This window comes from Nasonia vitripennis (assembly GCF_009193385.2).
Source record: "Nasonia vitripennis strain AsymCx chromosome 3 unlocalized genomic scaffold, Nvit_psr_1.1 chr3_random0001, whole genome shotgun sequence".
Classification (NCBI taxonomy): domain Eukaryota; kingdom Metazoa; phylum Arthropoda; class Insecta; order Hymenoptera; family Pteromalidae; genus Nasonia; species Nasonia vitripennis.
Genome location: NW_022279620.1, coordinates 383,484 through 410,140, shown reverse-complemented (window position 1 = coordinate 410,140; position 26,657 = coordinate 383,484). Strand labels below are relative to the sequence as shown.

The following is a 26,657-nucleotide window of genomic DNA, read 5'->3' as shown; positions in this document are numbered from 1 at the left end:
ACTTTCAGGATCCCATCAACGTCCTTTACCTTGACCCATACCAGACGTTAAGTTACCGAGTGGCGCTTTCAGATGCGGACTCCAATCATCACTTACAGGAATAAACGACTAATCTCTTTCCTGAATTCAAGCTTCAAGCGGTTGAATTCTCTTTTCTCACATTTTCTGCTTTAAGGTTCAGTCGAAATCTCTTAGTCTTCAGACAAGAAGGGGGAAGTTGACATGCCGTGGTACCTCATCTCAAGTCCCTGCTTTGGTATTTGCCTTCACGCCCACGGCAAAAAACCACAACTCAAAGGAACCGTGAGCATTAACGGGTCTTCATTAACGGGTGTCAGTGTAAGTCCCAAGACTATTGATGTTAACTATCTTAGATTTATGTCTTGGTGTACGGCGAATACAATAGATGACGTCATTGATTTTTCTCACAACCTCCCAAAGTCCCTCCCAATTCGACTGTAGTTTTAGTACTTTTCCTTTAGTTCTTTGAGGGTTAAAGAACTAAACTTTTTGGTCTTCAGAATATTCAACGTGGAGAGCTCGTTTGTCCTACCAAGACTTCGTCTTTTCTGATTGTAAGTTAATCCGATCTCGCTGAGTTTCCTTTGAAGCCTATGTACGTAGTTTTCGTCTTCTTTAATCTCAACCTTCTCTGGCAGACACCCTCGAATCAAGTCCAAAGGAAGCTTCAGATCAAAACCGGTGTACATCTTAGCTGGAGTAGCTCCATTCGTCGCAAGTTCGGAGGACCTGTAAACTAAAAAAAATAGTGAGACCCAGCGATCCCAGTCTTTCTGATTATCGTGTATGTATTTTGTAAGATAGTCAAGTAGTATTTGGTGTTGTCTTTCTACACTTTCTTTCTTCTTTCTTACTTGTCCGTTTGCTCGTGGGTGTAATGGTGATGTTCTTGTCTTTTTGATACCTAACAACTCAGATAAATTTTGAATCAATTTCGAATCGAAATTTGTTTATCGATCAGTATTTACTTCTAAAGGTACCCCATACCTACAAACAATCTGTTCAACGAAAATCTCAGCAATGATTTTTGTTCTCATATTTGAGAGAAGAAAATCTTCAACCCACTCCGAGAAAAAGTCTGTCACAAATAAGAGGTATTTATTGCCTAAAGAAGCAAGTGGAAAGGGGCCTAAAATATCCATTTAAAGTCTTTCAAATGGAACTCCTGAATTGTAAATTTTCATCTTACCATGACCTTTATCTGGAGGACCTCTCTTTGCGATAAAAACTTAACAAGATTTACACCAATTTTCTACATCTCTTTTGAAAGTAGCCCAATAAAATCTTTTTCTAATGTTATCTAGAGTTTTGTTCACTCCGAAATATCCTCCAGATGGCGAATCATGTGCTTCTTTTAAAATATCTTTGATTTTATCTGTAGGAATAACCAATTGACAAATTTTATGATCTAAATTTGTCAAAACCCATTCTCTATACAAAGTTCCATTAATCAACACTAACAAATCCCATTGTGAACAATAAATTTTAGTTAATTCGTCCATCAAAGAAATTTCTTGTCATTCTAGTTTTTTCTGCAATTTCTTTATTTGACAAATAAAATAAATAGCCTCATCTTCTGCTTGACTCCTCTTTCAATTTTCTGATGTATTTTTTTCAAAAATAGTACAACAAATAGTCTCTTTACTGAATTTTCTTTCTACTCTGGAACAATAGTTACATAAAACATCTTCACAAGGGCGTCTTGAAAGTCCGTCAGCATTTCCATGCAAATTATATATTTCACGATTCTTTAATAGCGAGGAGTTCACGTCGAGTGACGCAATAATTTCTCTCCGGTTTAGAAAGGACTCTAATGTAATAACCTATGACAAGTTTCATTCCATCTTGCTTCTGAGAAAGAACTGACCCAATTCCATGGTCAGAAGCATCAGTATCTAAAATAAATTCAGAAGAAAGAAAAGGAAATGCTAAAATTGGAGGTTTTGTAAGAACCTCTTTTAATTTTAAAACAGCTTTTTGACATTCTTCTGACCATATCTTCGCTCCCAATGAAGACTAGCACAGTTCAAATTTTCAAACGATAACTAGCAAAACTCACGATTTGCCGAGAAGAGTAGCACAGTTCAGAAATACTGTCAAGACTAGCTTAACTCGTGACTTTATATTAATTAAAATGTGAGTATTTCACGTTTTTATTGGGTTATTTTGTTGGTTAAGTTCATGAAAACCTTGGACAAAGACAGACAAACTTCAAAGTTCTAACAGGTTTCGGAAATTTTAGAAGGTTTAAAAAAAGTGTATAATTTAAAAAAATCTTTGTAAAAAATTATTGTCTTTGTGAACAAAATTTTGAATTCGGTATAAAGTTGTAAATTATAAATATTTAAAAATATTCATTAGGGACATTTCGCAAAAATCGGGAAATTTTTATAAAAATTGGTTGTTTAAAGTGTGAGTTGTGCTAGTCTTCGCGGGAAATTTTGAGTTGTGCTAGTCTAGCGTGCGTCGAATGAGTTGTGCTACTTATGACAGGACCACAGAAATTCACAGAATTCAACACAGCCTTTTTGTTATGAGGAATTGGCCAATTTACAACGGATTGAATTTTCTTTGGATCAGCTGCCTTCCCTTATTCAGAAACAGTATATCTTAGATATTCGACTTGCCTGCTAAAGAAAACACATTTCTTTTTGTTTAGACGCAATCCTGTTTTTTGAAAACGAACAAATACCTTCTTCAGATTAGACATCATCTCATCAAATGGATTTTCCTAGTACCATGACATCATCTAAATAGACTAAACAGAATTTTGAGAGATAATCTATTAAATCACAAATAACTTTCACTTCCATAGCACGAGCAAGAGCAACTTTCAGAGAAGTTATCCTTTCCAAACAGCTTCTGGACGTCAAGCTAAGATCGAAGGTGCCAGCCATGGGAGTTGATTGCTCGGATAATACTCGTTGACACGATACGTTTACCGGGATACTATAGTATATATATTAGGTCTCCGCGCAATGTGTTTACTGGTCGCAAGCCCGAAATAGTCTACCTTTACGCGCAGTGTCTCACGCGCGCCTCCGCGCACGACTTGGCAACACCGCGCTTGCATGCCGAGCGAACATCGCGCGACTAAACGAGCGCGTGCAATATGAATTCGCCACCGCTTGTTACAAAATAAAGTATTAAAAATACACAAATAAAATACATCATTGATTATTGAAATTACTATGAGATTCTATATTAATTTCTAATTCCAAAATATTAAAATTTTTTTCTTTATTAAAACTTCTAGAAAATACTTTTTGGTGTGTGAGAAGTTTAAATCAAGTGTTTTTAGAAAATGTCAGTAGAGATGTGTGTGTGTATGTGTGTGTATACCGTGATATTTCTGGAACTACTCCGTCAATATTAATGAAGTTTAATAATATCTATTTTGGATTCTAAATTTGGGAAAACAGTTATTTTTCATTTTCTTAACTAATTTTTTTTATGGCCATTTTTTGATTTTTGAAAAACACTATTTTACGTTTTTTTCGATCACCCCATTGTTACAAACAATTGAGCTAAAATGCATTTGAACGAGAATTAAATTACCTACTTTCCCTCGTTTGGTCCTCGGGATCAACCGCTTTGTTCGGCAGATAAAATGAAACAGGTGATTTTTTTTAAATTTATATCTCTAATACTAAACATCATAACCTCACAAAAATTCACCGGCAGTCATTTTTAACGTCGCAGGTCGTCACACTAGTATCGAAATATACTATTTTAACAATCCTTATTAAAAAATCTCAATATCTTCGGTCAAAATTTTATCTGTCATTTTGTGTACGGATTTTAAAAATTTTATAAATAGATGAAATTGAGTTGGTAATAATCAAAAGACACTTTATTGATTGTGGAATCACTATAATTATCTCACCTGAAATTTTCATGTCTAATATTTTAAAATCAAAATATTGCTCAAAATGCTTCAATGTATGCATTTTTGAATAAAGTTTTGCTATTTCAGAAATTATTTTCAATTATAACAAACCTAATAAAAGTATTACAGAAATATATCTAATATAGCAATATACCTAATAGTGGAGATCTCATTTGAGATTTATCAATAGGGATGACTATAGATAATTGATAAGATTGTTAAAATATTTAAAATTCACATCAGCCTTGGGTGTGAAGTTGCACAACTTGCGGGAATATATATATATATATATATATATATATATATATATATATATATATATATATATATATATATATATATATATATATATATATATAACCATACATTTTTATAACATATATTTAGATATTTTAATAAAAAAATATATAACATTATTCAAAGTATATAATTAATTGTAATGTTTTGATTATAAATTATGGTTTATTTTGAGAAATTTATATAGTTTGATATTAATATATTTATCCCTACTGAAAAAAAACTCATTCGAGTGCTCTTTACATAAAGAAAATGATTATATAAATATTTTCGTCATTTTATATTCACGAACACATAGCTTTAAAGAATAAAGTTTTTGGACGGACAAAAGTGGTGGGACAACCCTGGTTTCTCAAAAAAAAAATTTTTTTCTTTAACTCAAATTCATAAATAATCGGCAACGTTTCGTCCCTGGTGGAGACCTCTTCAAGCCATAATAATTAAATAAATAATATCACAAGAGACAAACGTGTCTCTCTTGTCGTAAGTGTTATCAGTCTGTGTAGTCGTAAGTGTTATGATAAGTGTCACAGACTGATAACACTTACGACAAGAGAGACACGTTTGTCTCTTGTGATATTATTTATTTAATTATTATGGCTTGAAGAGGTCCCCACCAGAGACGAAACGTTGCCGTTTATTTATGAATTTGAGTTAAAGAAAAAATTTTTTTTTTTGAGAAACCAGGGTTATCCCACCACTTTTGTCCGTCCAAAAACTTTATTCTAAAAATATGGATGGGAATAATAACATTCCTACATAGCTTTAAAAAAAATCTTATCTGCACAAATAATTATTTATCTGGACCAGATCTGTAGATTACATCTTGTGATATGCATGAATACATACATCATTCGTCATTTCATATTCACAAACAAATAACTTAAAAAAAGCATATTTGCACAAATAATTATTTGCAGGATCCCTCTCATCTGGGCCAAATCTTGAGATCACCTCTGATGGTGTATGCAAAATATACATATATATCTATGTGTCGCATAAGATTTATAAAATAATTCAGATTAAAAATACGAATACACATATTTGCCAAATTTTTTGAGAAGTTTATTATTTACAGGATCCGACATATGGATGGATGGATCAATCTGACTATGTTGCATGGTATATGTATGCATATACATCATTAGTAATTAATTACTAAAAAAATTATATAAATATATATGATTTTATATCTGTATGTAAATATAGCTAATTTATGTGAAATGTTTCATGACCCGGTCATTTTTAGTAAAGCATTTTTTATTAGAAAAGTTAACTAAATCTAATTTTTTTCTTGTAGTAGTATAATGTATTAACGTTGTAACGAGTTGAGCACCACAGCCAACTCGTAGCAGTATGAATACCGCTGCGCCGCGACGAAATCGCGTAGAGTCGCGTGCGCGCTAATAAACACGTGCGAATTCGGCAATAGGCGCGAAAGAGATAGAGAGAGCGAGCGCGCGGGCTAATCCTTCAGGAGCGCGCTCAGATAGCTCTCGGCCTTCGCTAGGTATACACGCGACTTCGCTAAGATTTCAAAGGTCTCGCGGTATCGTTTGTGCTGTGCTGTGTCCAGCGATTTCAAGACGCATTTTGTGTGTGAGTGTCACGCGGAGCCAGATGACCCCAGCCTTAGCATAGCGGTCCAGGGTGGTTACGGAGTCTTGCGGCCTGTCCAGGACTACGAGCGTCTTCGACGAAAGAGAGAAGGTTTGTGTGGCGCGCAGGGCATGAGAGAGAGAGTGCCTGGTGAGTGGATATCATCTATGCGAGGGTGATCCGGCGTGCGCGACCGTCACGTCGATACACGCGTGCGAGCGCGAATATTCTAGCGTCGGGGCGAGTCGCAAAGTTGTTGGCGACTCGCGTATTATCATTTATTATTGTAACTTCACGTTTATTTTACGACTGACAAATATAACCCTAGTCTTTTTATTTAACGTGAGTCGTCGTCATTTCTAAACCTCGTTCGCTTATTTCCGATCCCTGATCCTTCCTGTGAATACCGCCGCCTCCGCGGGCGTTATTTAAGAGCATTTATTTAACGCAGTTGAGCAGTCGAGCACGCGCCGGGCGGCGCGTAGACCCAGCAAACAGAAGCGGCTGAAACAGCTGCATGCAACGGAGGTGTTTCGCGGACGGAGAGGAATCCTCCGCCGCATCGAGGGAACGCGATCCAGTCTTTCTACGAGTTATTTGTTGATCGAATTCACACCCCGTTACATTGGCGCCCAACTGAATTACCCACAGGCGTGGATAAAGAAGCTGCAGCGGCGGCAGCCCAGGGCACTGCGGATTACGACATGCGGTCAAGAAGACGAGTGCGAAAGGTGCGGAGATGTACGAGGTTGGAGACATCGTCGAAGAGCTAGTCGGTGAAGAAGAGTTCCTGCATTTACCGGCGATCCTGCGGTGGATTGGTAGAGTCGAAATCGGGACGATAATCCGACTCTAGCGGGGGATTGTAACGAGGAACAACGTCCCTCGCCACGCCGGTAATCGAGGTAGGATAGAGAGTGACGAAATAGGGCGGCGTTGGCTCAAGCGGTAGCACGCGCGCCTAGAGATCTTGGGAGCGCCGGATCGATTCTCGGTCCCGACGTCTCCTTTTGTGATTTTCTCCTCTTACGCCAAAAGTCTCACCCTGTTACAACGTTTTTGCCACATATTTGTCATGAAATAATTGTCATTCCGGAATGATTCACCAGTCCTGGTTAATTTTTACAAAATTGCTCATTTTATTGTTTTAATATGGTGCAAATGTAGACTACAGAATGGTTAGTAGAAACCATACTAAAAATAGGAAAGAATAAAATAGGATACGTTTTTATTTGAAACCTGTTAAAATGTAAATCATCTATTCTTACAAATCAATTGGTATTATATTTCAGTCATGATACTGTGTCTAATTTTTAAAATGCTTTCAAAGAATATTTATTATGTCCCATTTATTTAATTGTTTTTATTTTATCAATTTAAAAGACGACTTTAAACTGCCTCCAAAAAATGAACTTCTTCAAAAACATGAATTTAAGAGTACTAGTGCAAGAATGTGATTTTAGCTGTTTAAACATTTGTGCAAGAGCGAAACGAGTGTGCAAAATCACATTTCCACACGAGTATCGAACCGTTTTTTTTTTAACAACTAGAGCTTGAACAGCGCGCTTAGCGCGCCCTAACCTGAAAGACGTTTAGACTTCCTGATTTAGACGCATGCGCACTAAATAAGGCAATCACAAAACGTGTATCTTGGCTTCACAACATCCGGTCATGACTTTTTTATTCAGGGAAACTTGCGCGAAGCTTGATTCAGCATATGGTTCTTTGTCGCAGCGTGTGCAAAATCGAGTTTTGCGCTCAGAGTGCCAATTAAAAATTGAAACTTATGAATTACAAAATGTTGTCCTTACACTTAAATTTATTGGATGGGCAATTGAGCTGCTTCACAAATCAGGTTTCTTTTCTAAAGTTAGCAAAAATAATTATTTTTTGTATGTTTAAAATTGTTGTTTATAGTCTTAGCTACAATTTTTTTAAAATAATAATTTTTTGAGGACAAATCGTGGGAAAATATTTGGCTTCGATTGTTCCAGTTATAAGCAAGAAATCAGCAAAAGAACAAAAAATAGACCCCTTCTATTTAAATAACATAGGAAATGGGGTATACCCAGCAGCTCGCTAATTTAAAAGGTATTTCGCTAATTCTAACGAAGAACTTGTTTTTGGGGGCCTACACGTGTTATCAAACCAGACATGTAAGAAAAATTAAATTTAGGAAATACCGAACACTGTTGATGCCGATTCGAATTGCGCGCGCTTAGGCCACGGTTGACCGAACCGGAGACCCCCCGCGATACATGCTAGCAATCTCACCTACTCCAACGAGGTCACGGCCACACAAAACCAGTGAGCACACGGGGAGTCGCTCTCTTGTTCCGGCGCCTTCCAAGAAAATCAGACCTAAGCTTACGCGACCACGAACCCGTAGATTATCAAAAACTCACAACACACAACTACGTATCATTTAGATTTTCACATATTATTCTGCACACATTAATTTAATCACACCTACACACACACACACACACACAATAGCAGAGTAAAACTGTTGCTAAACGTAGGCGACTAAGTAGTAGATACGAAACGCTTCTCGGACCGATGCAGAGGAACGTAGGTCACAGAGTTGAGCTCTCACTTCCCTGCCCGATGCAGAGGAACGAAGGAGCTAGGGTTGAATTCTAAGTGCTCCTCAGACCGATGCTGAGGAACGTAGGTAACTGAGTTGAGCCCAAACTCGATCACGCAATGCAGTGGAACGTAGGTGTCGGGGTTGAGTCTGTTCAGAGGATGACTGGTTGATGCTGCTCGAAGTAGACGACTGGACGATGCTACAGGAAGCAGACGGTTGGACGATGTAGAATGAAGAAGACGAGTTTGATCCTGAACCACCTTGGTGGATGGGGGATGTATGGAAATGTTAAACTTTAAAGGAGAAGCCAACTAGGCTAGTTAACGGGCCTTATGGAAGTATTGCCCAACGATAGTACCTGTAGGGATCTGGTGTCGGAGGGCCACTTGTGCAGAGCTTGCTCTGCCTACTCCACATAAAAAACACACACACACATACATACACATGTAAGTAGGAAGTAAGAGCAATAAAAGCTCAAATTCAAACATACACGTGTCGCTCACTTAGCCTGGGTTTTTCTCTCTCTTATCCTTGAGCCAGTCGGCAATCTCCCGTTAGCATGTAAACTCAAGAATAAGTAATAATTCAGCCGTGCAACTATCGAACACCCTAATCCATATACATAGACATTTTTAAAAAACACGTGATTTGAACTCCAAAAACCTTAAAATGAATTCCTATTTTTTATCAATTTTACTATTACAAAGCTTCCTTTATGAGTAAGCAATAGATTTTTGCTTTCTCCAAGAGAAAGCTTTGTGATGGTGAAATTTTTTATACTAAAGATTTTGATAAATTTCGATGTTTTCGAGGTTCCTGAATCAGGAAAAGTGGTTTTTGATAAATGTATGTCTGTATGTATGTATGTATGTATGTGCATGTGTGCGCAAAAATAGTTACCGCGATAACTCTTGAACGAAACTGTATTTTTCATCAAGTATAACTTAACAAAAACATACAGCTTAAAAAACTGATTAGATTTTGGAACCGATTTACTATAATAAAGTGTGTTTAAAAAAATACGTTTTAACATTAAAAGTTTGGAGAAAAAATTACTTTATTATAACTCCTAAACGCATTTGTACTTCTTCTGAAACTTTATAGATTGGTCGAGTACAACATAACGAAGAACTGATTAAATTTTGAAGTCGTTCAATTGAAGTAAAGTGTTTATTTTCTAATTTTTTCGTAAACATTAAAATTTTATATTTGGTCAAATATGCTTACTACGATAACTCGAATTCATTTGTATTTTTCGCTAATACTCCACAGCTTCATTAAGTATATCCTACAAAAGAACTGATTAGATCCTTTAAAATTTATTTTAAACATTAAAAATTGAAAAACAATTGTTTTTGTTAATTATTGTCAGTTATGCAGGAACTGTAAACTGTCCGTAGTTTTTTGAATTGCTGCACTCAGAGCTTGATTCATAAAAACTAATCAATCAGGTTGGGTCATTTCAAAAACGTTCCGCAAAAATACCTCACCGCCAAGTATACACGAGCGCGTCGTTGGCTCAGTGGTAGAGCATGCGCGTTAAGATCTCGGGGATGTTGGGTCAAATCATTCTTGTCGCTTTACTTTTGTGCAATTAAGTTTTCAAAAACCCCGTTACAATATATACTTTGATGTTATTTGTTCAGAAAATAGAACTTTTCATTAGTTGTTTGAAGCTGGTCAAAATATGAGGTTTTAAAAAAGGTTTCAAAATTTTTAAAATTTTTAAACGTGGATAACGTTTTTGCATTCTTATTTTCGGTCACTTCACTATAAAGAGCCAATTTCCTCCCCCCTCCTCCAGTTGCACAATGTATTGTTTTTTGATACAGTGTGCGTAAAATTCCATTTTACAACGCTTCGCGTGAAATAAATCACATTTTATGCCCCTAGTAAATGTACAATAACAAAGTGAAATAACTATAGTAAAATAACAAAAATAAATGTTCGATATACGTTTGTAAATGGATTCCACACTCTCACCCTTACATCACCCGGCTTAGAAACCTCACATTCGTGTAGAATCAACTTTTTCGCATTTGTATCGAAATATTCTTTTATGTGTAAACTTCTTTTTTACGCATTTCACAAATTATATTTAACGATTCTTTTAATCATCACATCTCTTGGAAAAAGCATATTGTTATTGAAGTTAGCAGCGGATTGTTTTTAATTATCATCAGTATTAATTATGATCTTTCATTTTTTTCGTATCCTACCCGCAACCTTGCTATCGTAAAAAATTTTAATGTTACTTTTGTTATTAAAAATGTTGAAAAAAGGTTTATATATTCTTTCAAAATTAAAAATAATAAATATAATTTTTCAGGCCTACGCAGGAACTATTAAAACAACTGTTGGCAAGGCAAAATATAGACGGGGATCATTTTGTGGTGGCAGCTTTAAGATATTGGTGCCGTGAGTATGAAGAACAACTTGGAGATCTTTTAGCGACATTTTTATGCACTAGGTACCCAGCAACAAGTCCTAACAAACGAAAACGTTCTAACGCTAGAAACAATCAAATATCCAGTTTTCCTACTGGAGAACAAGTTTTAGGGCATTTAGATCAGTTGCGACAGCACTGTATATCCGCATCAGAGTTACAACTCTATCAACTAGAAGGGATGCAAAAAGCTTTACAGCAAGCTCAAGCTGCTAGTAGCGACTCCTTAAGAAAAAGTTATGGTGATCTATTTGCTCTTGCAGAAGTAAGCGATGAACAAGAGCAACCACAATTGCAGTCAATAACTTCCAAGAGACATGTGCAAGCATCACTAAGCACTTTATCCAATAAAGGTGGATTCAGAAGAGCAGTTTCTAACATAAAAGATAGAGCTTCATTAAAACGAGCACCTCCCAGAGAAAAAAATACAGAAAGTAGTGATCAATCTAGTGAAGTAGGTAACACATTAAAACTATTAACTACTAACGAAATCCAGGACATTCGTATGCTCAATTTTCTTATGACCCTTTTTTCTAATAACTAATAAATACTCGAATATTGAAAAATACTTTTTATGATCAATTTTTTTTAGGTTAGAGAAGATCAACAATTTAGCTGTATGGATTTGTTACTATCAACATCCTCTAAATACCGAAGGGTAAAAATCGTCGCTAGAAAATGTAAAATTTTCGAGTTGACATCTTTGAAAAGTTGTAATTGTGAAAAATACACTTTTTAAAGGTGTAAACTTCGAAATTACACTTTTCAAAGCTTTAAACGTCAAAATTACACATTTAAAATGTGCAAACCTTAAAATAATACTTTGTACAAAAGTCAGATTTAACGGCTTATTTAAAGGTGTGGTATTATGCAAATTAAGTAAATCAAGACTTTACTTTATAAATACGTCATATTTTATCTTAGTGAAGATGATGTCACATCCGGTGACTATCAACAGTATTATAAACTTAATATTTATTCGTTAGGTATTTTAATTTGTTTTACTGGTCGAGATAGGATTAAAATCGCGTATAGTACGACGACTGATACTTGATTATAGTTATTTAATGTAAGATAATCAAGAAAAAGCGCCCTTTTAATATAAGTGATGCAAATAATTGTAACATTGTGCTTAATTACTAAGAAAATAATGAATCAACGTTAATTCTTCCACAATTTCACGACCGAATTAATGAACGGGCCCAGGTCTTAGTTTTGCATGGCTAAGAGACTCTGCTCTGAGGAGATTCGCCACGGAAAGACAGGAATAAATGATCAAATCAAAATCAGCATTAATTACACTGAGCTTTCAATTTATTAATTTTCGACTCTACAAGCAACCCGACTTTACACTCCGGCTGAGAATAACTTCAAACACTCCCGCATAAAACACACATACCACGTTTCACGGCCGAATTTTCTGACAAACAAACCGGCGTTTTAACTCGTCTTTTACGAAGGCACAAAATTGCTACCTGGCAGTAAGATGACTCTTTCCACTTCCGAAAAAACTGTATGGAAAGTTATTTGCAACACCGGAGGGCTTTGTCTCGATCGATGGTCAATACTCTAGTGTTTCGTTTTCGTCACAACTCTCAAGTACTTCGCTCTCTTTACAAACCTTAAGTGAGCAAGTCTTTACCGCGGCTTGCGACGCGAAGGCTTACGTATGATTACGCGCATGTACTCTGACAATATTTGCTAATTATCACATGGTTTTTCGGCAAAATAACATTATTTGTTTACATTCCTATTCGCACATGAGAATCAACTCGGCTGGTCTATCAAGTACATAGATAGGTTAACATTCATTCTGATGATTAAACTTTCTCGGCGCTCAACATTCCCAAAGCCTCACACACCTATATGCGTGGATTCTTCGTCGTGCAGGCAACCTTTCGCTCGCAGACAACTAAGATAACTCCTAGCCGTGAAGCCAGTAGTGACTCCCAATACCCCGTCGTCAGGGCCCTTGACTCGGGTGGCATTTGTCACTACGAACGCGAGACGCTGTAGTTATTGCTTTTGACGTTTAGTCAAAGGGCGAGCTGCTATTATGCTGATTTTGTTGCATCAGACTCTTACGTAAGCAGACCCTACCAAGGGCTCCGCCACCGGCATCGGCTGTCTTACGGTGCGCGGGCCGACTTGAATGACCTGTCGAGATGATTGGGTGCTGCTGCTGCGCCAACGTTGCTTGTCGTCTTATCGCGTCCCTCGCTCGCAAATCAGTGACATGCGTTGTGCTTTTTGTCCGCCACGGCCACTGCTCCGTCACTTCTCGTTTACCTGGAGAAAGGCTACATTGTGCGCGGGAGGCCTTGCAGCGACCGCGTTGTAGAGAAGGGCTAAGCGATATATAAAGTGCGGTAATACCTATTGAGTGTAATTGAGGCGCTAGGTTTTGCGCACCTATGTTGGAAGGCACAGCTTCGCAGAATTGACAATTAAAAGAAATAAAATGTGAAGTAGAGGAAGGAGGAAGGCCAATGAAAAGAGTTAATAAAGTGATTTAAGGTTAGCAGGAAAAAACTTAGGATAAGGCAGCAATAGACAATTGACAAAAATGCAAGCTAGGATTGAAGTAAATCCTTAAAAGGATATTGTTCGAAAATTAGTTTGATATGCGGAGTGAGGGCGAGAAGGTTCGAGAAGCTTGTCAGCTTAATTTCAAATTCGACAGTTTTCGCTAGCCTGCACGGCACCAATGAGGTTGCCATGGCAACGCGCGCTCGCTCGCTCCTACTCTGTCACTCTCCGCCTGTTTCGCAAGCGATCTTCTGCCGCTTTCGCTGATTTGTGTTGTTCAGTTTTCGTATTGCCGAAGCGCAGTGAGGACTCGCCTCACAGTGTCGATCGGTCGATCGTTAAACAATATTATTTGTTAATGCGTCGGTGCTCTAACACTCTTCTAATACTCTTCAATTTTCCATAGTCAATACATTTGTAATCACACTCTTTTCTTTTCAATAAACATCAATAGTTTGACGGTATACATAGTATACCTTTTCATCTCAAATTTAAAGATCGTGTTATTATTTTCACTTTAATTGTTTTGATCCACAAGTCTCTATCAAATTCGAGAGACTATAATTATTGGTAGCAGAGCGTCCAGCATTGTGGTGAAGAATCGTGAAATCGTATGTGGAAAGAAGTGTCCTTGCGTTGTGCAAGCAGTGTTAGAGTTACTTCGGCAGCCGTTCGACTATTCAAAGTCGCAACGGTCAGAGCGTCCAGATACTTCCTGGAGTTCGCTCTCACAGTTTGCCGCTTGGGCTAACTGCTTCTTGTTGTCGTGTAGTTTTAAATGTTTAGACGGTTAGAAGTTTTTTTTTGTTTAGAGGTTTAGATTGTTGTTGTTGTTTTAGATTGTTTTAGAAGATTAGAGGCTAGAGGTTTAGAGGCTAGAGGTCATCGGTTTAGCATTGGACTTGGAGAGAAGCCACGAGATCGCTGTTTGGGGCACATCAAGTGGAAAACAGAAGAAGACGGCCATATTGGCAAACGTTTTTCCCGCATAACGGCTTCAGCGACGGTTAGCTCCCGCCAACTTCGGACGACGCGCGCAGTCCGGGAAATCAGCACGGGAGTCGACGGCGTAGGCAGTGCAGAGGTTTGGTTTTTTTTTCTCTCTCTCTCTCTCTAGCTCTTTCGCTCAAGCTCTGTCTCGCTTTCGCTCACTTGGCGTCGTCAAGCCACGTTGAGGCAGCGACAGTACGGTGTTTGCTCTAGTTTCTCTCTCTCTCTCTCTCTCTCTCTCTCTCTCTCTCTCTCTCTCTCTCTCTCTCTCCCTCTTTCTCGCTCTCGTTATTTTTTTTTAATTTTGCAATAATGGCAGATCCGGCTGGTGAATTGGCCAAGCAAAAACGTACGAGCGGGTTTATACTCAACTTTAAGCGCAATACTGCAAAATTAGCGGCAACTGCTCGCACGCTGCCGCATATGCGCACGCGATTGGGTTTGTTGGATGCATATTGGTCTGAGTATTCTCAGAGAGACCTGATTTTGCAGACGAACAAGACGGCTTTCAAAGACGAGACGTATTTTGAAAAAGATGAGTATCTGGAGGTTGAGACGGGTTTTGTTGAGGCTAAAGCGGATTTGTTACAGACTATCGAGGAGTTAGAATTCGCGAGTATGCCAAAGTGCCACATCCCTAAATTTTCCGGGAAAGTCGAAGAATGGGAGACTTTTAAGGAGCAATTTTCGTCGTTGGTGAGTAACAAGGCCAATATGCCGAATGCAGTCAAGATGCAGTATTTAGTAGATTTGGTTGAGGGTCCTGCAGCGCTCAGAGTGAAGGGTCTCCCGTTTACAGGTGCTAGTTTTGAGTTGGCTTGGCAAAAGTTGATGCGCAGGTACGATAACCCTAAGAGACGCATGCATACATACATGGAATTGTTGATCGATATGAAACCGGTTAAGCGGAAATCATCGGGAGAGTTGATCGAGTTACTAGATAAGGCGGAAGCCGCGCTTAAAACTTTCAAGGACGTAGGCTGTCTGTATGAACATTGGGACAGTTGGCTTATTCACATGGTCGAGCGCAAATTGGATAGGGAGACGCGCGAAGGGTGGCGTATTTTGCAAGAGTCGGTGGTAGGTATTTCGACATTTTCAGCTCTCACAAATTTTCTCGAGACTCGTGCGTCCTCGATTGATCAGGATGCAGATGGTGATGCGGAGTCGCCTACCAAACAGCCTAGTCAGAAGGGTAATGGTTCGAATCGTTCGTCTCGGCGTGAGTCAGTCTCAGCCAACGCAACTAGCACGTCGTTTGCTAAAGGCAGTCGCAATGCCTCTGTAAAATGCAGTTTATGTAGGGGTCCTCATCAGTTTCAAGCCTGTCCAAAATTCAATGGTATGTCCAGTTCTGCTCGCTTTGAATATTGCAAAAAGAAGAGATTGTGCCTTAATTGTTTGATATGCTTGATTGATCCGTGTGCAGAGGTCTCTTTTGTCACGCGAAGAGTAGTGCAGTATCTGTCTGCAAAAGTCAAGCCTGTTTCTGTGTCAATAGTTGGTGTTGGTGCAGGTTCCTCTGCGGTGTCGAAGGGTGAGGTTTTTCTCCAACTTAAGTCCAGATTGAACTCAGATTTTTGCTTGGAGTTTTCGGCGTTGGTGTTGAGAGAGGTAACGGGATTTTTTCCGCGAGAGGAGGTCGTAGTGTCCAATTGGGATTACATCAGGGGCTTGCAGCTAGCTGATCCAGATTTTGCTTGCTCAAAGCGGATAGACTGCGTGCTCAGCGCAGAGGTGTACGCTGCTATCATTTGGCCAGGGCTCAGAGTTGGTGCAACTGATACTTCTGTTGCTCAGGAGACCGTATTTGGGTGGATTTTGACGGGTAGAGCATCTTCTGCTCCTGAGTCTGATAGAGCAGTGTACTCGGCTGAGGTGGGGCCGGAAGGCAAATTTCGTGTGTTTTTTAATGGTTCTTTTGGAAAAATATTACTGAACGACGTTCTCTTGACTGGTCGCAAATTACAGTCGGATGTCACGATTATTATTTCGATGTGGAGATTTTCGAAGATTATATTTACGGCTGATATCGTCAAGGAGTTTAGGCAGATCCTCATTCACCCAGATGACGTTGATTGGCAAAGAATAGTCTGGCGTTTTGATGTTTCGAAGCCTATTGAGGATTATAGGTTGTTGACTGTTACGTATGGTACGCGCTCCGCTCCATACCTCTCAATTCGAATTCTTCTTCAGTTGGCGAGTGAGGGAAGTTCAGAGTTTCCCTTGGAAGCGCAGGTGTTCAGACACAACATGTATGTAGATGATGCATTTGTAGGCGCTGATAATGCGTCTGAGGCCATTGAGATTCGGAATCAGCTGATCAAGCTTCTGTCATCAGCAGGTATGAAGTTAAGTAAATGGGCGTCAAACTGTTCGGCTATTTTCGAAGATATCCGAGCAGAAAAGCAGATTTATAGATATTTCTGCATTGGGCCTGAAATGGATGCCTTCAGGCGACTCGTTTCGTTTCGAAGTTAAGGCTCCAGTTGCTCCTAAAATTGTGTCAAAGAGATCGATTCTATCGGAGATTTCAAAGTTGTTTGATCCACTTGGTTGGCTATCACCTGTATTAGTCAGGGCCAAACTCATGTTACAGGATTTGTGGATTAACGGTGTTGAATGGGATTCTCCTCTCACGGGGGAACTTCTAGAGCAGTGGCAGATGTTGAGGTCTGATCTTCCTGACTTGGCTCAATTGCGAATTCCTCGTTGGTTTGGCTCTTCCTCGCAAACATCATGGGAGTTCCATGGATTTTCTGACGCATCGCAGAGGGCATTCGTCGCTGCAGTGTATATGGTAATACCAGGGCAGAAATCGGCGTTGATTATGTCCAAGACGAAAGTAGCTCCTATTAAGACGGAGAGTTTGCCTCTATTGTGGCTCGGTGTTGTTAGTTAGATTGTTGAAGCACCTTTTAGATGGACTTTTATTAAGCCTGTATCAGTGCACTGCTGGACAGACTCCAAGGTAGTTTTAGATTAGTTGAAGGGCTACCCATCGAGATGGCAGACTTTCGTGGCAAACAGAGTGAGTGAGGTGATCACTACTCTGCCTGGGGTGCAATGGCGTCATGTTAAGTCCGAAGACAATCCAGCCGATTGCGCAACTCGAGGGTTTTCGTCGGAGCAGCTTCAGCAGACTTCCCTGTGGTGGGAGGGACCTGAATGGATCAGGAATGATTGGAGGAAGGTAATTGATAGATTGCCCGTGGATGTTTCGCTAGATGTAGTAAATGCACAGGTTGCTGTTGAGAAGAAGGTTGACGAGAATCAAGAATCACAATCGCTGTCTTATTTGAAGTTTTCGAGTTTTCCAAAGATGTTGCGGATTTTGGCTTGTGCTTACAGATGGCGTTCGAATGCGATCAAGCCCAGAGGAAATCGCTGCACTGGTCATTTTACTGCTGAGGAGATGAAGGCTGCTCGAGTCGGTCTGATTCGTTACGAATGACGACAGGGAATTTCAAAAATTTGGGTTGCTTGATGAGTTATAAAATGCATTTCTTACATTCCCATCTTGATTACTTCCCTCTTAATCTAGGAGATGTCAGTGAAGAACAGGGAGAACGATTTCATCAAGATATAAGTGTAATGGAGAATCGATACCAAGGAAGATGGAATGTCAACATGATGGCAGATTTTTGCTGGACACTGAAGAGAGACATTAAAACAAATAACAAAAAGAGAAAAAGAAACCCATTGCATAGGTCATTTGAAGTAAAAAGAGTTCGTTACAAGAGAAAAAAGGAGTAAAGAAAGACATCGAGAGTTACTAAGCTAGTGGAAAGAAAGCAAAATAAGAAAAAAATATAAACGAAAGCAACTTTTCTCTGTACACAAGGAAGATATTATGTGATTAAATAAGATTTTTTACAATTTTTCGGTATCTTTTTCCATTTTTGGAAAGTTTTGATATGACATTTTAATCGGTTTAAACTGTTTCTTCTCAGTTTGACCTTGAACTGACCTTGACCCTGACGTGATGGGGCCAAACTGATTCCGGATTTGGATTCAGCGACCAAAAAAACATAAATATATGGCATTTTAATTTTTCTAAACCTTTTCTTCTTAATTTGACCTCCAAATGACCTTGACCCTGACGTGATCGGGTAAAACTGACCCCGGATTCGGATTCAGCGACCGAAAAAACATAAATGTATGGCATTTTTATTTCTTTTAATCATTTCTTCCCAATTTGACCTTGAACTGACCTTGAACCTGACGAGATGGGGCCAAACTGATTCCGGATTTGGATTCAGCGACCAAAAAAACATAAATATATGGTATTTTAATTTTTTTAAACCTTTTCTTCTTAATTTGACCTCCAACTGACCTTGATCCTGATGAGATGGGGCCTAACTGACCTTATATTCGAATTCAGCGACCCGAAAAACATAAAGATAGATAGGTCTGATTTCTCGCGCAGACAACTTTTTTTATTTTGTGTGCCGGTGTAAATATTGTCAATACTATATTCATGAGCAGGACTGCAGTTTCTAGGTGACAAAATAAAAGAAATTTTATTTTTTACTCTCTATTGACTACTCTCAACATGTTCTGATAATTAGGGCCAGTACTTTTCGTTTAAATTAATTTTTATAAATTTGTTCAGACATACAATCAAGTTAGAAGGAATTATTAATACAAATTTTCTTAGAATTTAAATTACTCTCTGTTCGTAAATTCTTCATTCAAAGATTTATACAAAATATTTGAACGTCTTTTTAGTGTTTTGTCAATGAACTTAATTGTATACAATTAAACATTGATTTTTACAGAATATACAGAATAATATACAATTGCTTGTTTTTAGTTTTTTTAATTATTGTCTTCTTGTTCGCATCAAGGAATTCTTTTCTGAATTCTTCAACAACTTGGATTAAGGGGACACAACACCTTTAAACCCTGAAAAAAAAAGAACTCTGAGAATAATTCATAAATTTTAAGTAAATCATTTGAAATTTTTTATAGATATATTTAGCATAAATACCTTTAATTTTATCATGCTAAAACCTTTATTATTCCTGCTGGCCCATTGTGGCACTCGGTGCAAGAATTTGTGAACTTTTTCACTGTCCGTAGGAGTCCAAGTGAACGAATGGTTCTTTTGGGTTCAAACTCAAGGAGGATACTTTGTACACTTGTAGTTTTGGTATGAATGCAGGGATAACTGCATTTTTTCGCTTATTCTGGCACCTTTTTGTATATAAAACATTTTCTAAACATTCAAATCAAAATCCCTGCATTCATACCAGAACTACAGGTGTACAAAGTATCCTCCTTGAGTTTGAGCCCAAAAGAACCATGCGTTTACTTGGAATCCTACGGACAGTGAGCTAAAATCAGTAAAAACAACATTTAGAGAAAATCAACTTTAAAGTTTATAAAAATTGTTGAAAGTGTAACTTAAATTAGCACTTACCAAATCTATCGGAACCAAGTTTTCTATGTTCCACACACATAGACCTTGACTCTCAGCAATTATAAGGTATATTCACTTATACTTCTGGGTACTGCTTTTTTTATGTATTAAAAATTTGCTGTGTTTACTCAGTGTAAAACACACCCCAGGACTATATCAGTGTGTTTTGAAATATTTGCTGTCTGCTAGCAGAACAGCAGAACGGTCGCTCTGTCCTTCTGAGACACATTGATTCTAACCTGCCCACAGGTGGTGCACGGGCGCGCGATATTTGAATTCAAATAAATGTCTCTATGTTTCAATCGGAGCCTTATATAGGAAGCGAAACTAGAAATTTATCTCGAATATAACGCAAAAAAATCTTATCAATACGCACTAATTTATTTACTAAAATATGTATGCGGAGCATAATATACGTATATACTACGGTAAAAAATAGTATTTTCAACATTTACAATAAAAATTTTATTAAGATTGAATTTATAAAACTTAAAATTAAAATTATTAGTCGTATCAGACAAAAAATGAAAAATACGCAATTTTACGAAAAAACGATAACAATTTTGTTTTAGTATTTTGCTTGTAACTTTGCGAGAATTTTTTTTTTTTGTTTGATAAACAGGTGTCAGGAGCGTGTTCTACGGAACATTTCTTGTCAAAATAAGCAATAAAAAATCGATTTTTTCAAAGTTTAAAGGTGTTGTGTCCCCTTAAATAATTGTTTTGAATTTCATCGTTTGTTAAAACATTGTTGTACTCTTGAGTTCAGTGCACAGCTCTCTCAGCGCAATCATTGACTATTCTAATATCAACAACTTCTTTTTGGCTTTCAATAAAAGATTTATATATATAAGAGCTAAATATGCTATGTTTAACCCAAACCTCTTAAAGAAATGAGAACTTTGGCTATTAATAAAATAATCAAGTTCTTTGTTCAGCAATCCCTTCATGCCAATTGCAGAAAAAATAAATTTTTTGGGAGTATGTGCTTAGTTTGCAATGCTTTAACCTTTTTTTTACGCTAACTGGTACTCTTTCAACGAAAAATAAAAGAGCACATGTTTCAGAAGATAAATACCATAGATAGTTTTCAAGTTTATTTAGAGCAGCTTTTGAAATATTAGCATCGATTGACTCATACTCAATTAAATTTTTTACTAATCTCAGATCATTATTGGGTGCTGCAACTGCCAAAGGTGATATAAACCATGGTTCGATCTACACAAAAATAACAAATTTACATATGCTGCAAAAGTTGTTTTCTTCGTGCTTTTTTAATTTGAATGCCTTTCTCAGTAAAAATATTTTTAGAGAGTATATGGCTTTTGCCATCTAACGAGCGTGATAGCATGCTCCAGGCTTACGAATCTGTATATTATCCGCAATGCCCAAAAATAATAAGCTTAACTCCAACAACTCTTTGTAGTCATCTCTAAGTTGTTGCTTTTGTATGTACTATTTTATGAAACTGACTATGTGAGGGATTTTATTTTGTAATAACGGTTCTAATTTACTCAGTCCGTTTTCACAGTTTACTGATTTAATGATAGACCATTCCTTTTTCAATTTTTGGAAAATTGGTACATTTGGTCCATTCATACCAGGCACTTTTACACCAAAAGCTGCAGCTAATAAAATTTCGAGCATATGATGACGGCACGCAAAATATAATAAATCTCTGTCAATCACTTGCTCTAAAATTACTGCTGCACCAGATCTGTGCCCAAAATTGGCCGAGGTTGTATCGCAGCACACACCTTGCGTTAAATGTATCAAACAGCGTTATCTATCGTTGATCCTTTTTAATCTTCTAATCCAGGCACATTAACAATTTTCTCAATGTTTCCACTGCACATCAGGATGGGTAAACGATCAATTTGTTTACATGTTATCGTGTCTGGAATAAGTTTCCTGTCCCAGTGCACGATCAAATGTGGTATAGATTTATCCATCAGCAATTTTTTTACGTTCTCAGCTATCTTTTTACGAATTTCAGCCCGCGATCTGTTGAAGGATGGTTTGTTAAGTATTAAAGTTTCTATAACGACACCTAATGCATTTGCAACTGTGCCTATTATAATGACAGAATTTCTGTAAGAAATCTTGCATTTATCAAAAGCTGCTACTATGTTTGGTGTCATCAGATCTATAAACTCTCTAACAGGTTGGTTTACATATGATCGTCCATGGGGTTCACAATATACAGACACAGAACCAGGAAAATGAGGTGAAGATTGAGATCCTATACTAAATGGTTCTTGGGTTGATTTCTCATGTTTTATATATATATATATATATATATATATATATATATATATATATATATATATATATATATAAAACATGAGTGTGTAGAAGGCACTAAATTCTACCGACTATAATCTATCCGCGCACGGACGTAAAGACGTATGAACACGCGGCGGTGACAGTAATACTCAGGACGTGGATTCAAAAGGAGGAAAAGTCAATGAACACTCGCGGATTATTGTAAAACTTAGACTAACTGTTTATTGGTGCTTGGCTTACACAAGCGCGCCAGACGGGCGCATGCCAGCTACCAGCATGTAGTCGAGGTGAGAGAGAGAGAGGAGGCTTAAAGTAAGCGAGAGTTGATAAGAACTAGTACTTACAGATGTACGTGGCCGGTACGGCCGTTCTAACCCACGCAAAGATGGTCTCGGACGGATTGTCCTCGGTTCGGTTGACCTCGCAACCCTCGCACACAATAATCGCAATCGCAGAGTGTCTATTCGCGAAACGGAGCGGAGCGAAGACAGACTCGGAATGGCTCGCTAGCGCGAGCACAGATTTACCTATGCCCTCTGACACACTGTTGTCAACTCTTGACAGCAGTGTGCGAGCAGGTGGCAACATTGTACGTTGCTGAATTTAAATCTCTCTCGATGCTTATTCTCTCTCTGTCTCTCTTACTCTCTCACATGCTGCGCCTTTAGTAGCTGTAACAACAGAAGTATTATACCGAATGTTGATTCTGTCCCGGAGAGACGTCGTAACGTGCTCAACGTGCGTTAATTGCACTGGCAACCGTTACAATATATATATATATATATATATATATATATATATATATATATATATATATATATATAGTATAGTATATATATATATTCTTTCCCCTGCTAGTTTGACAATATACTAATAATTATATATATATATATATATATATATATATATATATATATAAAATTATTAGTATATTGTCAAACTAGCAGGGGAAAGTGGTCTATCTCAAGCGAGGGTAAAGTAATTTTTTATGAGATGGAGTTGGTCTGCAAAATTATCATCCGAGCTTGGAATTGACCTCTCTCTTTGTTTCACTCTGTACATTTTATGCCATTTTTATGCATGTACGGTGGAAGGGGGTTGGGAATTTTTGCTGCAATGTGGTTTGAGAGATTGTATAAATATATTATTTCAAGGTAATCTAGAATTATTTTTCTTATTTCATGTTCTTCTTTTGTTTATTATCGGATATCAACTATATGACTAGAACAATGACCACATTATATGATAAAATGTATAATGATAATAGCAAGCGCATGTTTAAATCAATTATGAAACTTACATAAAATACCTTTCTAAAAGGTAAAATGTTGGCAAGTAAAGATTTTTTACAAAAGTAGTGAAATCCTGAAAATGTAATAGTCAAGTAATTGTATTTCATCTTTTAGGTACACGCATGTAGATAAATAATTTTAGAAAATATAACTTTTCACTTAAAGCATAGTTGATACAATACAGATTTCATTTATTTAACAATAAATAAATCATTATGCACTACTCAGACTATTACGATTGATTTGCGAATATCAAAATATCAAAATTTCCCTTTTGTCGATCCCAGGTCAATATTTCCAAAAACATATTATATTATATACTTTTAATGCATAATTAAGAAGCTATTTTCCAACTTGAGAAACTTGTGTATATCTTAAATTGTCAAAGTATTATTCTATTATACATATAGTAAATATAAAAAAAATTCTTTAATATTGAATTAGAGCGTATTTTCACGCCCATCTGATTAAAATATACAACAGAAACATTCGCTTGCATTTACATTCGAATAATAGCAGCAAATACATCTGAAATGAATACGTATTCTATCTTCCTCAATACCTACAATGCCAGCATTAGATATAAGCATCAAGCACGGGCCGGTGGGTGGAAAAAAAGTTGTTAAACAGTGCAGTCGCAGAAAATAGTTTTGCAAAATTCAAAAAATGACCAAAAACAAAAACACGTCAATCGTTCCAATTAAGGTTATTTTTCCTGAATTCCGAATCAAAAAGCAAAACTTTATGCCAAATTTTACTAACATCGCCTCACACAGACACACACACACACACCGCGGGGATGCCGATACCCCGTATGTGGCGCATGTCCTGGGTGGCGGATAGGGGAATGCTCATCGGCGCGTCGAGGTTTCCTCAACCGGCCGAAGAGTAGAGCAGAAATAAAATATGATCCTCGAACGAAACATGCTAGGGGAAGAAACCCCAAAGATATATCAAACATGGATAGTAAGTTAATAACATTACTACCCCAAGCGGGTCAAGCCACAGTGCCCAGTCCCGCCGTTGGTTCCGATCGGGTGAAAGCCCCGGTTGTCGACGCTGGCCCCATGGAGTTTTGGGGAGGAGCGCAAACTCTGTTAAAAGCCGCAGAGGTTTGTCACCTGACCTGAAATGGAGGTTGATGCAGACCGGGATAAGAGAGCTGTTTGCATAACGCAAAGGAATGCGCACTTGGATCACCTTAGCAGCAGAATCGAAGAATTGATGGACTATGTCAGGGACAGGCACAATGTGCACAAACAAATTAAAGATCTTGCCCAAATCATAAGCGCAAGCTATAAGAATCTCTGCATGGCAGACGATAACTTACAGCAATGCCAACGCCCGGGAACTCACGGGCGGGAAACCCAAACAACCCCGAGTCTTAGATCTCGGAAGGCGGGTACAACAAAGGAAGCCCCAACTACTCCGCAGAATAGAAACAGAGGAAATAAAGGAGAGGATAATTAACCTAAAAAGGCAGCGTAGCAGGAAGTCGTCACAAGAAAGTCAAAGAAAAAGGAGAAAAAGGCAAGCAAAGAGGATAAAAGTGTCCCTGGCGTTACAAACCAGAATAGGACCAGCAAGCATGGACCAAAGCGGGCAAGACCTCCCAGACCGGATGCTTTGTCAAAACCTCGGGCTTCCAAGAAGCAGTTAAAGCGGTACTAGTGGAAGGCGCCACAATAAAAGCACTCCAGGAAGAAAAAACCATTGAAGTAAGAGATCTGGACATGCTTACCTCAAAAGTGCAGGTACTAGAAGCACTACAGAAGGAAATTGGCGAAGAGAACATCATAGAAGTCTCTACGATAAGATCTCTGCGAAAGACGTATGGTGACATGCAGATTGCAATAATACGTGTACTAGCTCAGATAGCGGCTAAGATCACTAAGCTACAGAAGATCAGAATAGGAAGGGTCAACTGTAGGATCCGGGTGGCTAACCGCAAAAACGAGCCGCTTAGGTGTTATAAATGTCTAGGTTTTGGCCATATCAGTAGAAACTGCACAGTAACTGAAGATAGAAGTGAGCTTTGCTTTAAATATGGAAAAGATGGGCACGAAGCAAAGGAGTGTAAGAACCAACCCAACTGTGTACTCTGCAAAAGAGGCAAAGGTGGAAAAAGTGACCATGCAGCTGGTAGTTATGCATGCCCAGTTTACCGAGCTGCAGTAGAAGCCACTTACAGACGAAGAAAATGAAAATAGTGCAATTGAATATAAATCACTGCAGGACTGCACAGGACTTACTAAGCCAGTATGTTTGTGAGACAGAAATCGACATAGCTATCGTCTGTTAACCATACAGCGACCTAGACAAACCATTGTTGGATATGGACAGTACTGGTAAAGCGGCGATATGGGCATGCGGTGACGCCGCTTTCCAGGAAAAAATGACAAGACGTAATGAAGGATTCGTACGCGCTAAGGTCGCAGGCGTACACATTTACAGCTGCTATGCTTCTCATAACACGTCGATAGAATAATTCAGACAACTGTTGAACCGGCTCGTACAGGATGCTGTAGGAAGAAAATCGATACTGATAGCAGGCGATTTTAACGCCTAGGCAGTAGAGTGGGGCGAACGAAAGAGGACCAGCGCTATTGGAATCATTCGCCCTCCTTGACTTGGTCTTAGTTAACCAGGGATGTTCTTACACATTTCAAAGAGACGACACAGGCTCCATCATAGATCTCACGTTTGTCAGCAGCTGCCTGATTAGCTTAATTAGATCGTGGATGGTGAGCGATCATTACACAAATAGTGACCACCAAGCGATAATAATGGAGATAAGAATATCAAAGCAGAGATCCAACGAAAGGGCAACGACAAAAATAGTCAGTTGGAAAACAAAGGATTATGATAAGGAAAAATTCCTGCTGGCTCTAGAAGAAGTACAGCTGTTTGAATCTGCGAATAATAAGGTTGAGCAGATAATGGGAAATATCACCCGAGCCTGCGTTGCAACGATGCCAAGGAAGGCTCCCAACAATAGACGACCACCAGTATACTGGTGGGATAAAGAACAGCGGACTCTAGAGCTACCCGAAGGGGCAACGGTTGTAGGGTTTGCAGATGACATTGCAGTAGTGGTAGTAGCAAAGCAAAAGGAAGAGGTGACGGAAATCGCTAACGAGGCAGTAGGTATATTCCACGATTGGCTAAAGCAGACTGGACTTGAGCATGATAGCCATAAAACGAAGGCTATCCTTAAATCTAGTAGAAAGAAAATAGAGACAATAACGCTGTCAGTGGACGTACACGAAAAAGACTCTCAGCCGACCTGAGAA

General features: G+C 38.3%; 1 protein-coding gene across 1 annotated transcript in view; it reads left to right on the top strand.

Annotated features, from left to right (window-relative positions):
- Window positions 1–26,657, top strand: part of LOC100116508 (integrator complex subunit 3) — a 61,917-nt gene that overhangs the window by 18,864 nt on the left and 16,396 nt on the right. Inside the window, exon 2 of the mRNA XM_031925579.1 lies at window positions 10,726–11,296. Within this exon, the coding sequence (XP_031781439.1) occupies window positions 10,726–11,296 (571 nt within the window). The remainder of the gene's footprint in view (window positions 1–10,725; window positions 11,297–26,657) is intronic.